At 44.2% G+C, this 13,805-nt stretch overlaps 1 protein-coding gene across 1 annotated transcript in view; it reads right to left on the bottom strand.

The window, feature by feature from the left end:
* Positions 1–4,224: 4,224 nt before the first annotated feature.
* The window catches only part of NIPSNAP2 (nipsnap homolog 2), a 52,585-nt gene continuing 43,004 nt past the window's right edge, over positions 4,225–13,805 (bottom strand). The window contains exon 10 of the mRNA XM_063457324.1: positions 4,225–6,884. Coding sequence (XP_063313394.1) covers positions 6,820–6,884 — 65 coding nt within the window. The 3' untranslated portion in view covers positions 4,225–6,819. The remainder of the gene's footprint in view (positions 6,885–13,805) is intronic.

Genomic DNA, 13,805 nt, shown 5'->3' on the forward strand with positions numbered 1-13,805 from the left:
CACCCTCACTAGCACACACATACACTGCACCCCTGACACACACTGCACCCTGACACTCACAGCACCCTCAAACACACACTGCACCCCTGACACACACAGCTTCCTCACACGTACATAGCACCCTCACGCAAACACAGCACACCCACTCACACACACACACATAGAACCCTCACACAAACACAGCACCCATCACTCACACACACACACTACACCCCGTACACACACACAGCACCCTCACACACACTGCACAATATGCTTTCCTAGCATTTTTGTCTCCTGGTATCCCAACTATGGAGACACCAGAGACAAATTTAAAGCAAACACAGTGCAAGCATGTTATTGAATTTGCTTGCGCTGTGCAGAACAAATACAGGGTCTTTTTTTCATGCCAGAGCTCTTCAGCAGAGCTCTGCGCATGGTCTACCCTGGAAGAGCATTGAACCAACATGCTCACTTTGTGATGACACTCACAGCACACACACACTCACACACACTGCACCCCTGACACTCACAGCACCCTCAATCACACACACTGCACCCCTGACACTCACAGCGCACACACACACACACACACACACTGCACCCCTGACACTCACAGCACACACACAAACTGCACCTCTAACACTCACAGCACCCTCACTCACATCACCCTCAGCACACACACACTGCACCCCTAACACTTACAGCACCCCCACACACACACTGCACCCCTGACACTCACAGCACCCTCACACACACACTGCACCCCTGACACTCACAGCACCCTCACTAGCACACACATACACTGCACCCGACACTCACAGCACCCTCACTCACACACACTGCACCCTGACACTCACAGCACCCTCACAAACACACTGCACCCCTGACACTCACAGCACCCTCACACACACACTGCACCCCTGACACTCACAGCACCCTCACTAGCACACACATACACTGCACCCCTGACACTCACAGCACCCTCACTCACACACACTGCACCCTGACACTCACATCACCCTCAAACACACACAGCTTCCTCACACGCACATAGCACCCTCACGCAAACACAGCACACCCACTCACACACAGCACACACACATAGAACCCTCACACAAACACAGCACCTATCACTCACACACACACACACTACCCTCACACAAACACAGCACCTATCACTCACACACACACACACTACCCTCACACACACTGCACAATATGCTTTCCTAGCATTTTTGTCTCCTGGTATCCCAACTATGGAGACACCAGAGACCAATTTCAAGCAAACACAGTGCAAGCATGTTATTGAATTTGCTTGCGCTGTGCAGAACAAATACAGGGTCTTTTTTTCATGCCAGAGCTCTTCAGCAGAGCTCTGCGCATGGTCTACCCTGGAAGAGCATTGAACCAACATGCTCACTTTGTGATGGGGCGTGCTGGTCATTCGTGATGACAAAACACACCCTATCTGGCCCCGCCCCCTTTTAGTGGGCCGCTGTAATTAAAAGATGCCCGGGCCGAATTTTCTTCCCAGTCTGGCCCTGCCTGCGCCAAATCGGCTAAGCAAGTTGAAGAGCTTCCAAATCACACACAGTAGGGGAAATAGCACAGTCAGTAAAAAAAAATGAAAGTACCACATGAGAGAAGGAAAGTAAAACAAGGATTAGTTAGATTAAAAATAGAAGAAAGAAGGTATGTAGAAGAGGATAAGGATCTAGCTGACTGCCTCAATGAATATTTTTGTTCAGTATTTACAGATGAAAATGAAGGAAAGGGACCTCAGTTAGGAAAAAGTTCAAATGAGTCATTTGTTACATGTGAGTTTACAGAGGAAGAGGTTCTATTTCAACTGTCAAAAGTAAAGACAAATAAGTCAATGGGAACGGATGGAATACACCCAAAATTATAAAAAGAGCTTAGTGTTGTACTAGCAAAACCATTAACAGATTTATTTAACCAATAGCAGTAGACATTGCTTACCTAGATTTCCGTGAGGCTTTTGATACTGTTGCAAATAAAAGGCTTATCAATAAATTGCAATCTTTAAGTTTGGATTCCAATATTGTTGAATGGGTAAGGCAGTGGCTGAGTGACAGGCAACAGAGGGTTGTAGTCAATGAAGTATATTGGAAGCTTGGGCTTGTCACCAGTGGGTTACCTCAGGGATCTGTACTTGGACCCATTCTCTTTACTATTTTTATTAGTGATATTGCAGAAGGTCTTGATGGCAAGGTATGTATTTTTGCTGATGATACTAAGATATGTAACAGGGTTGATGTTCCAGGAGGGATAAGCCAAATGGCAAATGATTTAGGTAAACTAGAAAAATGGTCAGAGTTGTGGCAACTGACATTTAATGTGGATAAGTGCAAGATAATGCATCTTGGACGTAAAAACCCAAGGGTTCAGAACAGAATATTTGATAGAGTCCTAACCTCAACATCTGAGGAAAGGGATTTAAGGGTGATTATTTCTCATGACTTAAAGGTAGGCAGACAATGTAAAAGAGCAGCAGGAAATGCTAGCAGAATGCTTGGTTGTATAGGGAGAAGTATTAGCAGTAGAAAGAGGGAAGTGCTCATGCCATTGGACAGAACACTGGTGAGACCTCACTTGGAGAATTGTACGCAGTACTGGAGACCGTATTTTCAGAAGGATATTGATACTTTAGAGAGAGTTCAGAGAAGGGCTACTAAACTGGTTCATGGATTGCAGGATAAAACTTACCCGGAAAGGTTAAAGCATCTTAACATGTATAGCTTGGAGGAAAGACAAGACAGGGGGATATGATAGAAACATTTAAATACATAAAGGGAATCAACACAGTAAAGGAGGAGACCATATTTAGAAGAAGAAAAACTACCACAACAAGAGGACAGTCTTAAATTAGAGGGGCAAAGGTTTAAAAATAATATCAGGAAGTATTACTTTACTGAAAGGGTAGTGGATGCATGGAATAGCCTTCCAGCTGAAGTGGTAGAGGTTAACACAGTAAAGGAGTTTAAGCATGCGTGGGATAGGCATAAGGCTATCCTAACTATAAGATAAGGGACTAATGAAAGCATTTAGAAAATTGGGCAGACTAGATAGGCCGAATGGTTCTTATCTGCCTCACATTCTATGTAAAGATTCCTTCTGTGTCCTCCCTCTTCGCCTCTTCCCTTTCCACATTTCGGTTTTGTGGTTGACTTAAATGCTGCAGTTGGTGGTCTGGATAAGTCTGTATCACTTGTCTCTGCGCCCGGTCAGTAAGCTTGACCCAGAACTGTGACTATAATTTTCAAAGGTCCTCTCAAGGTGTTCCTCATGGGTGGCCCAGAGGTCAGGTTCTGGTATGGCAGAAATCTTGGCTGCGAGCATGTGGCCCTGTAGACTCTGCCATTTAACTTCACTATGCAACCCACACCAAGCTGTTTGCACTCAGTGGGGACCAGGATATCCCCACCGGTCCAAAGAGGTGGGTAACGGGACTATAAGCTGCTCGTGATGAGCCCAGAGTCGGGAGAACGTCCACTTCTCACAACTATTGGGTGCTCAGTCTCAGGAGGCTTCAGGGTCTGAGTTAGTGAGTATCCAGAATGCTCAGGCACTGCATATCTGCCTAAGCAGGTAGCTTCTGGCAGCAATGACAGGTTATCGATTATTCTTAACGTCCTGTGGCACGATTAAAGCAGAATTTGCTTAAGTTAAAGTCGAGGTAGCTGGAGCTACTAAGAGACCCGTCCAGCCATCTTGGGTGCTAGGACCCACCCCCTTCTTTTCGATTAGTTCCTTTTTAAAATGTTGTTATTTGGCGATTGCTTTATTTATGTCACAAGCTAGGCTGTATAAGTAAGTCAGATACTGCTTCATTATATAAGATTGTTTTTTCTTACTTTTTTATTTTTTTATACTCAATGAAATAAAGGATGAAATGTTATTATTTTGGTGTGTAGTGTGTTCTATTGTCCACTGCACAAACTTACCACAATAAACTAATTTACTCCCAGAGCTGCCACCCACATGAGAGTTAATAAATAGAGGGGCTTCCATTCACCACCCACCACAAACACTGCAAGCAGTTGGCATTAGCAGAAATCAGAAGAACCAAAATCAGTCAACTGGGGAGGAGTAGAGCAGCAAAAAGTCTTCCACCTCCACACCTTTTTTTTGTACCCGACCCAAGTACTGTAAACATGCTAATTATTAAAGGATTAATGGCGAGAAAACAACTGATGATACACCAAAGTAATACACCACCCATTCAAATGAAATTACATTTATTTATATAGTATATCAGAAAACCGACATGTAAATATATGTATTCCAATATGACCTATTATAATGTAACATGTACAAATGTTTCCTTGGAGATTTTATTTCTTTATGTATAGGGCAAAAGACATTGAATTTAATAATTCCATGTAGTAACAGCATACAGTATTGACCTAATTTTTTTTTTTTTGAACACTTTTAAAATAAAAAGACAGATGGCAAAGCAAAATAAGATGCATTTACCGTTTATATTTCAAGTGCTTGGCAGCTGGATTTTTATTATGACATATCTATTTTTAATGATAGCAATTATGAGAGAATTTTATACTCCTAAAAACACAAATAACCTGAAACCAAACTTACTTGACAGAAACATACCTAATCTTTGAAAATCAGATAAAGACATTGTAGACTCAGATTAAAGTATATGTTACAGACTGGGACATTTATGTTTTGCCAACACAAACCATTATCTCATTGAACTGGTTATAGTGCCTGGAGTCCCCTGGCACTGTCCCTCAATTTAAGGGTCATCAATGAACGAGTGTCCCTGGCCACCCACAACCCAGCCTCCACTGGAGGTATGATTAAGACACTCTTCCTTATCTATGCCAAGTCATACCAGCTAGGGCTGTCTGACACTCTCAGCCAATCACTGCTGTCCACTACTGCTCATGAGAGTGCTTTGAATTCTTGTTTAGCATTAACACTGAACAGAAGGATAGTACTCCAGGCAGTATAACTAGGTCAATGAGATGCAGTGTTTGCCTTTAGAAGGACACTACTACAGTGTGTTGTATGGTGCCAGGAATAGTCTTGCACTTTCCATTGTAAGTAATTAAACCATTTTAGAAGGTTCTTACCTGGAGTCTGCCAGGAACCACATCCTGCCTTCACTACTTCCATCAGAGAGCAAAAAAACTCTACCTGACGCTCTGACAATGAGCTACACACAAGGTTTAGCTCATGAGCCAACTAGGGAGTTTCTGCCTCTCCTATGGAAGGAATGATGGTGGTAAGCATCGCTTTGCAGACACCATGTAAGAAGCCAAATTGTTCTAAACCTGTGACTACTTATGGGAGGCGCAGGGTACTTATGACATCCTAACAATCCCAACAGTTGATGCTATGGTGCCCGGTGTGTTCCTTTAATTATTTGTTTTTGATAGCTACCATCAGGCGTAGGCAATACATGGTTTTCTTGCTGTGTATTAACTATAAATCACATGATTCTTCACCAGCTGATTGTGGGCCTTTTAGTTTATTAAAGGCTGGTGAGTTGCAGGTTATCCATAATGGTAAAAAACTTGCAATGTTGCTGAAACATACTGCAGAGAGATTCATACTAAATAGGCTTTATTGCTAGGGATTTTTCAATGCTAAAGCACCCTGTGATGTATGCCACTCTTAAAATAGCTGGGTATGCATTACATTGCTTTGAATTAAGTGGTCAAACATATTGAGATAGAACTGAAGTGGAGTTATGTCAACCAGAAGCATTCAGATAATGAAAACATGTTTTTACTAAATCATAGTTAATTAAACTTCTCAGATCCAAATGCAACATAATTATTAGGTTTACAAACATGATTTTGAGAAATATTTCTCCTCTCATATAAACAAAATGCAACGTACAATATATTTTGAGTTTTTCTGGTATGTTTATGCACCATGGCATGCATCTTGTAAATGAAGCAGTGAATTGCATTAAATTCTAGAATTATTTTCTATTTTCACATATTATTACATCTCCTTTTGCTAGACAAAGCTTTTGAGACCACGTTGTTGCACTATACACATGCCCTGGTGCTGTCCCAGTGTGATTTGTCAAACCGTTTTGCCCACACCTCATTTGTTTTTTTTCCGGTAGGTCCTGGCTGATCCAGGACTATGCTCATTGGCTTAGAGTGCTCAGCTGACGTGCATTGCCAAGCAGCGTGTCTCAGCACAGCTTAGTTGTTAAACTATTCTAAAGTGGTTTGACATAATTACAAAAAGAAACAGAGAACTCTTGGTATCATAACTACTGTAGCAGGCTGAAGCAGTTATGGTGCACGGAGCGTTCCTTTAAGGTATTTGAAAATATGCTGCATTCTTTACTGGCAAATATTAGATGTGATGCGTGTGACAGCGGTACTCACAGAAGATACAAATCCATTAAAAGAGTGGTTATTTCTAGACTTGTGCACAAATGTGTTCTGATGGTACAAATTAATTTAATGCCTCTTACTCTGCACCTGAACAAATCGATCCATCCAGGATTTATCTGCTGAATCTTATTCAATGAAAAAGACTCCACATGTAAAGCCCGATGGGTTGGGCGCAGGTTAAAAGGGATTTGATTCATTTGTACCAGCTGAAAAACGTTTTTGCACATGTCTACTTAACAAAATTCACATATTGAGATATGAAAACTGATCTTGATGCTTTAAAGCTAGGAATTTCTAAGAGCAGAATTAAAGTACTATCGATTTATGGAAATACAAATATTTCTTGGAAGTTAAAGACATTCATTGCTGAAGTAATCCACAATAAGGTTTGCCATTTTTTTCCCACTGACACACAAGAAGGTCACCATGTATGTTACTGAAGCGGAGAGATCTTCAAAGGGATCATTATTCTGGACTCCATCTCCTGTATGAGGGGAACTAACACACAAACAATTATTAGAGGAGTTATACCAATTTAGCAGACAAGATCAAAACAGTTTTTTGTTTTAGTGCATTATGCTAAAAAAACAACAAACAGACAGTCTTCAAGCCATGTAACTTATAATGTTAAAACAACTATGCAGTGTTCATGGTTTAAAAAAAGGTTTGCTGGGGCTGAGCATGACTGGCAAGAAGAATGGACACATGCAAGGCAAGCGCCTGAGAAACACCTGTTAAACAAGCCCTCTCTCTGCTAAAATACAGTTTTCTGCTCCAAGCTGTTACTCTGGCAACTCGATTGGTATTGGACTCGGTACTTTCCTGCACCGGATTACACTTTCCTCACCTGCTGAGGCCTTCCATCCTGTCAGGCGTCAGAGGGACGGCCGCTATCCAGAAGCCACATCCTGACTTTCAATGCAGACATCTGCACTCTTTCCCCCCTCTCCCACCCCTCTGAACTGGTGGGGGTCATCCCGGTCCCAGAAAGTCTACCACCGTGGCAACAGGGACTGCTTTGCTAGGGACCACAGCGTGGCCTCCAAGATGGGGGCGATCGTGACCAGTGATCCAGCCGAGCCCCAAACTGTCACATTGTGGTGGAATCTCGGTAAAAATAAATTTAGTAGGCCGAGATTACCACGTGGCATGTGTACGTGCATATGCTGACGTATCGATCAGTTGGTTGCACGAGGCAAGATACGATCAGTAGTGTACGGAGCATGTGCAAGAATACAGGATATAGTATTCCCCCTCCTCCATTGTGCTGGACAAGCCATGCGGTCAAACAGGAAGTTAATTCTTATTTGTATTGATTGGTTAAGAGAATGTGCGGGTGGAGCTTAATATGGGAGGAGTTATATGCCTATATAAGGAGCCTGCACTATTGTCCGGGGCTCAGAATTTGCTGTATTTTGGTGACGCTAGTCCCTCTGAGTCCCGATCGGTGATCCAATAAAGAATCTCTTCCTTCCTGAAGAAACCTGTGTCCATCTCTCTGTGCTTGGCTTCCGTCAGTTTCTCCGGTATCATTTGGTGCATTGGCCGGGAAGCTCATCGTTCAACGGTAGCTGAGAGGCAGAGGCGTGAGACGGTCTATCTTTGCCCACGTTCTCTACGGCTGCACCCCTGAACTTCTGCGTGGACCTCCCTTCGTCTCGGCGCCACTGGTCTGTTGTCCAGGAGATCATCGGCCTCTACGTGAGAAGTGCTGGGGTGTCCCCGTCGATGAGTGTGAACTCAGGTTCAGGAACGAGGAGGTAAGACAACTGCTGTTTTAGACGGCAGGACCCGCTAGGGGTATACCGATTGTGCGGTAGGCCCAAAGGGGTTTTTGAATCTGTATCTGCCCCCTCTGTCGGAGGGAAGGAGCGAAGGCGCACCGCTCGATCGAACGCTCTTTAGTCAGACCGTTTGATTCTGTTAGTCAGGCAGGGCGCTCTGGTGTAAAATAAGCCCTAGCCGGACACCGGTGTCTTGTCTAGACTAGCGTTCTAGGGTGTACATTTTGTTCGCTAGGTCGGAGGGACCGGGAGACTAAGCGGCGTCTGTGTAAATTCGGTTCGCTAGTTCTCATCCTATCTGGGCTAAGTGGGAAGGCGTGTAAATTTGGAACCCACTAGACTTTTGATAGTACGACTAAGAGGCGTCTGTGTAAATTCGGTCCTCTAGCTCGTTGTATAGTGCGACTAAGAGGCGTCTGTGTAAATTCGGTCCTCTAGCTCGCTATATATGTGGTGATTGGGCAGTGTGGCTAACCAAAACGTATGTAGATTGTTTTTAGGTAGTCCATTCAAGGTACTGGCCAATAGTTTAGTTGGGAATTGTAAATGTGTTAGCGATTGTTTAGTAAAGTGTATATCTTGTTAGATAGCGCGAGCTCAGCCGTCTAGCGAGAGTGTTAATAGTGTGTTGCTGTATTATAGTGCACGGTACCATAACCCTGTATATTTACTGACATTGCATAATAAGTACTAATCATTGTCGTCCATTGCATGTTTAACACCATAACCACTAATAATTGTATTGTGACCTTAACTTGTGCTTTGACCTATGCTAACCGTACTGTAACCGCTATTTGTAAAAGACGATGTTACTGGGGTGTGTTATAGACGGGTAATTCATATATAGAGAATTATAGCGTGGGTGACTGTATAGTTACGCCAAAGGGCATAATATTGATTATATAGTGACTGGTGTAACAGCTGTGTGTGTACGGGAATTCCCTGAGTGTTTATTGTGTTATTGTGTACGTTTCACTTGGTAACCGTACCACGTGGTGCTGTTGCCAAAGGAAACGGGTGTGACTGTTGAATAGTACGCGTGTATAGTAATCGTTGTCGACGACGTTCCATTGTTAAAAATGGGTGCGTCGCAGTCAACGATTCCGGATCCCTTAGGATGTATGGTTAAGAATTTTAAAAAGGGATTCAAAACCTGTGATTTTGGGGTTAAGATGTCTTCTGTGCGTTTAGTTACTTTGTGCACTAGGGAGTGGCCTACTTTGGTTGCGGCATGGCCGCCACGTGGCAGTTTGGATCTAACTCTGGTACAGCGCTTACACGTGGCTGTATCAGGTAGGCCTGAACTTTACGGCCAGTTTCCTTATATTGACTGTTGGAGACAGGCCGTAAATGACTCGCCAAAATGGCTCCAGACATGCCACGAGGAGCAGTGTCGCCTCATGGTAGCTAGGACTTGTTCGTCCACTAGGACTGGTGTTAGGCCCATTTTGGACACGCCCCCTGAGTCCGAGATCCCTTTGCCGCCCCCTTACTTTCCGTTAAGAGGAAGTGACGCAAACGCAGGAAGTCCTGCACCCCTCCCCTCATTACCCTCATCCACTTCCGCTTCCTCCTCCAGTACAGGATCCACCCCCCCTCGTACTAAATCTCCCCTTCCGGAACCAGAACCCACCCCCATTAGAAACGAATATCCTGATTTGGCGCCACTTCAGACTTCCGGTCAAGCTTCATCTAGCTCGGCTCGAAGTGTTCTATTTACCACCTTTTCCCAAAACCAACCTCCCACATCCCCATACCCTATCTCTCCCCGACCGGAACCCATGACTGACGCCTCCCTACGTAGCCCCATCCAAACCCGACAGTTGACTGGTGCCCAACAATTAAAGCATTATCAGATGCCTCTTCGCCTAAATCCCGGGTCAGCTTATATTGATGCCGCAGGTCAAATGGCACACGCTGACCCAGTCTTCGTATATGTCCCATTTACCACTACCGACCTTTTAAACTGGAAGACCCATAATTCCTCGTATACTGAGAAACCACAAGCCATGACTGATCTGTTCACCTCAATAGTACAGACGCATAATCCGACATGGGCTGATTGCCAGCAGTTACTAATGACTTTATTTAACAATGAGGAAAGGACAAGAATAAATCAAGCAGCCATTAAAGCATTAGAAGATAGAGCCCGTGCTTTGAACCAAGCTAATCCAGCAGCATGGGCCGCAACACACTATCCCAATACCGATCCCGATTGGAACGTAAATGGTGCTGATATGGTTCAACTCAGAGCCTATAGAGACGCTATAATTGCTGGCATGAAAGCAGGAGGAAAGAAAGCCATTAACATGTCGAAGACAGTTGAGGTGATTCAGAAAAGCGATGAAGCACCCAGTGTCTTTTATGACCGATTATTGGAGGCATACCGCTTGTATACCCCCTTTAATCCGGAAGACGCAGACAATTCCCGAATGGTTAACTCCGCCTTTGTCAGCCAAGCATACGGAGATATTAAGCGCAAGCTACAAAAGTTAGAAGGGTTTGCAGGTATGTCCATCACCCAACTAATGGAGGTAGCAAATAAGGTCTATATGAACAGGGATACAGAAAGTAAGAAAGAGGAGGAGCGCAAGATGCGTAAAAAGGCTGATATGCTAGCGGTAGCGATCGCAGGCGTAGATAGACGGGGCCCAGATAGAGGCGATAGTAAGTGGAATGAGGAACCTCTAAGTAGAAATCAGTGCGCTTACTGTAGGGAAGAAGGGCATTGGAAAAAATGAGTGTCCGCGAAGAGAACAGTCTGAGAAAGACAGACCTAGGACAGGTTATGGAAATTTTAGAGGCAGAGCGAGAGGTAGAGGAGGCCCCGGAGGGAGTAATGGTTATAGAGGGAGTAATGGGAACAGAGGAAGTGTTAGGGAAGATAGATATATTCCAGCAGCGCAAAGGTCCCGCGATAGAGAAGGTAGGGACTTCGTAGGATTGGCTGACACGGTCATGGAGGACTATTGATACCGACCGGGCTCCATCCCCCTTGGTCGAGCGGAGCCTATGGTCGATGTATCAATAGGGGGGAAAAGGAGTGCGTTCATGATCGACACTGGTGCTGAACATTCAGTGGTGACTAATCTAGTTGCTCCTCCATCTGGAAGGACTATTACTGTGATAGGAGCAACTGGAAGAAGTGCTGAAAGACCGGTTCTTAAAAGTCGACTCTGTACATTGGGAGGCCACGTAGTAAAACACCAATTCCTTTATATGCCTGAATGTCCAGTCCAATTGCTGGGACGTGATATGCTATCAAAATTACAAGCGCAGATTACGTTCCTACCAAATGGAACAACATCTTTGAAGTTTAATGGACCTTCAGGTATTATGACTTTATCCGTACCAAAGGAAGAAGAGTGGCGACTTTATACAGTGTTGACTAGCCAAAACCCTAGGAGTGATGAGACATTGTTTAACATACCAGGAGTTTGGGCAGAGAACAACCCACCAGGACTGGCCCGCAATATTCCACCTATAAAAATTGAACTGAAACTTGGGGTTTATCCAGTGAGCCTAAGACAATACCACATCCCACAGAAGGCTAAGAAGAACATCCAATCCTATCTGGATAAGTTCATACGGTATGGTATCCTAAAATTCTGTACTTCCCCCTGGAACACCCCATTGCTGCCTGTTCAAAAGCCCGGTACAGATGAGTATCGACCTGTACAGGACTTAAGAGCAGTCAATGATGCGGTTGTTAGTATACATCCAGTTGTACCCAATCCATATAACCTGCTTGCTTTAATTCCGGGCGGGGCTACTTACTTCACAGTCTTAGATCTCAAAGATGCCTTCTTTTGCCTCCGAATTGCCGCAGAAAGTCAATGTATTTTCGCTTTCCAATGGGAGAACGCTGTAACGGGCTCAAAACGCCAAATGACTTGGACAAGACTGCCCCAAGGGTTTAAAAATTCACCTACCCTATTTGGTTCAGCCCTAAGTCAAGATTTATTGGATTTCGAGTCTATCCCAGGAGAATGTGTATTGTTACAATATGTAGATGACTTGTTGATAGCAGCAGTTACAAAAGAAAAATGTCAGCAAGCAACGCACGATCTACTACATATTCTCTGGAAGGCAGGATACAAGGTGTCTAGAAAGAAGGCTCAGTTGTGTTTGCCAACTGTCAAGTATCTGGGATTCCATATCTCTGAAGGTCAAAGGATTATGGGGCCAGAGAGAAAAGAAGCTGTCTGCCAAATACCAATACCCAAGAATAGAAGACAAGTGCGAGAATTCTTGGGGGCAGCAGGCTTCTGTAGGATATGGATTCCCAGCTATGCGATACTAGCAAAACCTCTGTACGCAGCCATCAAAGGTACAGAGCACGACCCCTTCTTATGGACCCAAGAACAGCAAACGGCATTTGAAGATGTGAAGAAGGCTTTGATGAGTGCCCCAGCATTAGGTCTACCTGATCACACACGACCATTCTACTTATATGTACACGAGCAAAGAAGAATGGCTGTGGGAGTATTGACACAGTACTTGGGATCATGGCAAAGACCTGTTGCCTACATGTCTAAGCAACTGGATGCAGTGGCCAGCGGACTTCCACCTTGTCTAAGAGCCGTAGCTGCAGCCGCCCTGCTAGTAGCTGAAGCCGATAAACTCACTCTGGGTCAAGAACTTTATGTACGAGTCCCACATGCAGTACAGACGTTGTTGGATTATAAAGGAAATCATTGGTTTAGTAACAGCCGTATGACCAAGTATCAAGCAATGTTGTGTGAAAACCCAAGAGTGCATTTAGAGACTGTAAACACCTTAAATCCAGCTACCCTTTTGCCACAACCTACTGAAAGTCAACATGATTGTTTGGAAGTAATGGATGAAGTATTCTCAAGTAGACCAGATCTTCGTGATTTTCCCATCCAGAACCCCGATGTTCAATATTATACCGACGGCAGTAGTTATGTGAAAGAAGGGATCCGCTATGCAGGATATGCAGTAACAACAATAGACAAGGTGATAGAAGCCCGGCCACTGGCGAAAGGAACATCAGCACAAAAGGCAGAATTAATAGCACTAACACGAGCGTTACAATTGGCTGAAGGTTTAAGAGTAAATATCTATACGGACTCTAAGTATGCGTTTTTAACCACTCATGCCCACGGAGCTCTGTATAAAGAAAGAGGACTACTGAATTCAGAAGGCAAAGAAATCAAGTACGCAGCTGAAATCCTACAGCTATTGGAAGCAGTGTGGGAGCCGAAAGAAGTCGGTATTATACATTGTCGAGCGCATCTGAGAGGAGATGGTGATGTAACTAAGGGAAATCGGATGGCAGATAGTGCAGCTAAGCGTGCTGCTGAATCAGGAAGACAGGAGTATGTGGGGCATATAGCTGCTCTAATACCAACCCCACTGTCTCAATGGACTCCAGTTTATACAACTCAAGAAGAGGAGTGGTTAAAGACTGAACCGGGAAAGTATTTGGAGAACAAGTGGTATCAGCTAGAAGATGGGAGAATAGTCATACCAGCATCACTAGCGGTAGAAATTGTCCAAAATTATCATAACGGGACACATTCTGGGAGAGACAGTACTGAAGAATCTCTCCGGAAACATTTCTACATACCAAGATTGTCCAACTTGACTCAGGCCATTGTACGCAGATGTG

The sequence above is a fragment of the Pelobates fuscus genome, chromosome 1 (genome assembly GCF_036172605.1).
Source record: "Pelobates fuscus isolate aPelFus1 chromosome 1, aPelFus1.pri, whole genome shotgun sequence".
In the NCBI taxonomy this organism is placed as follows: Eukaryota; Metazoa; Chordata; class Amphibia; order Anura; family Pelobatidae; genus Pelobates; species Pelobates fuscus.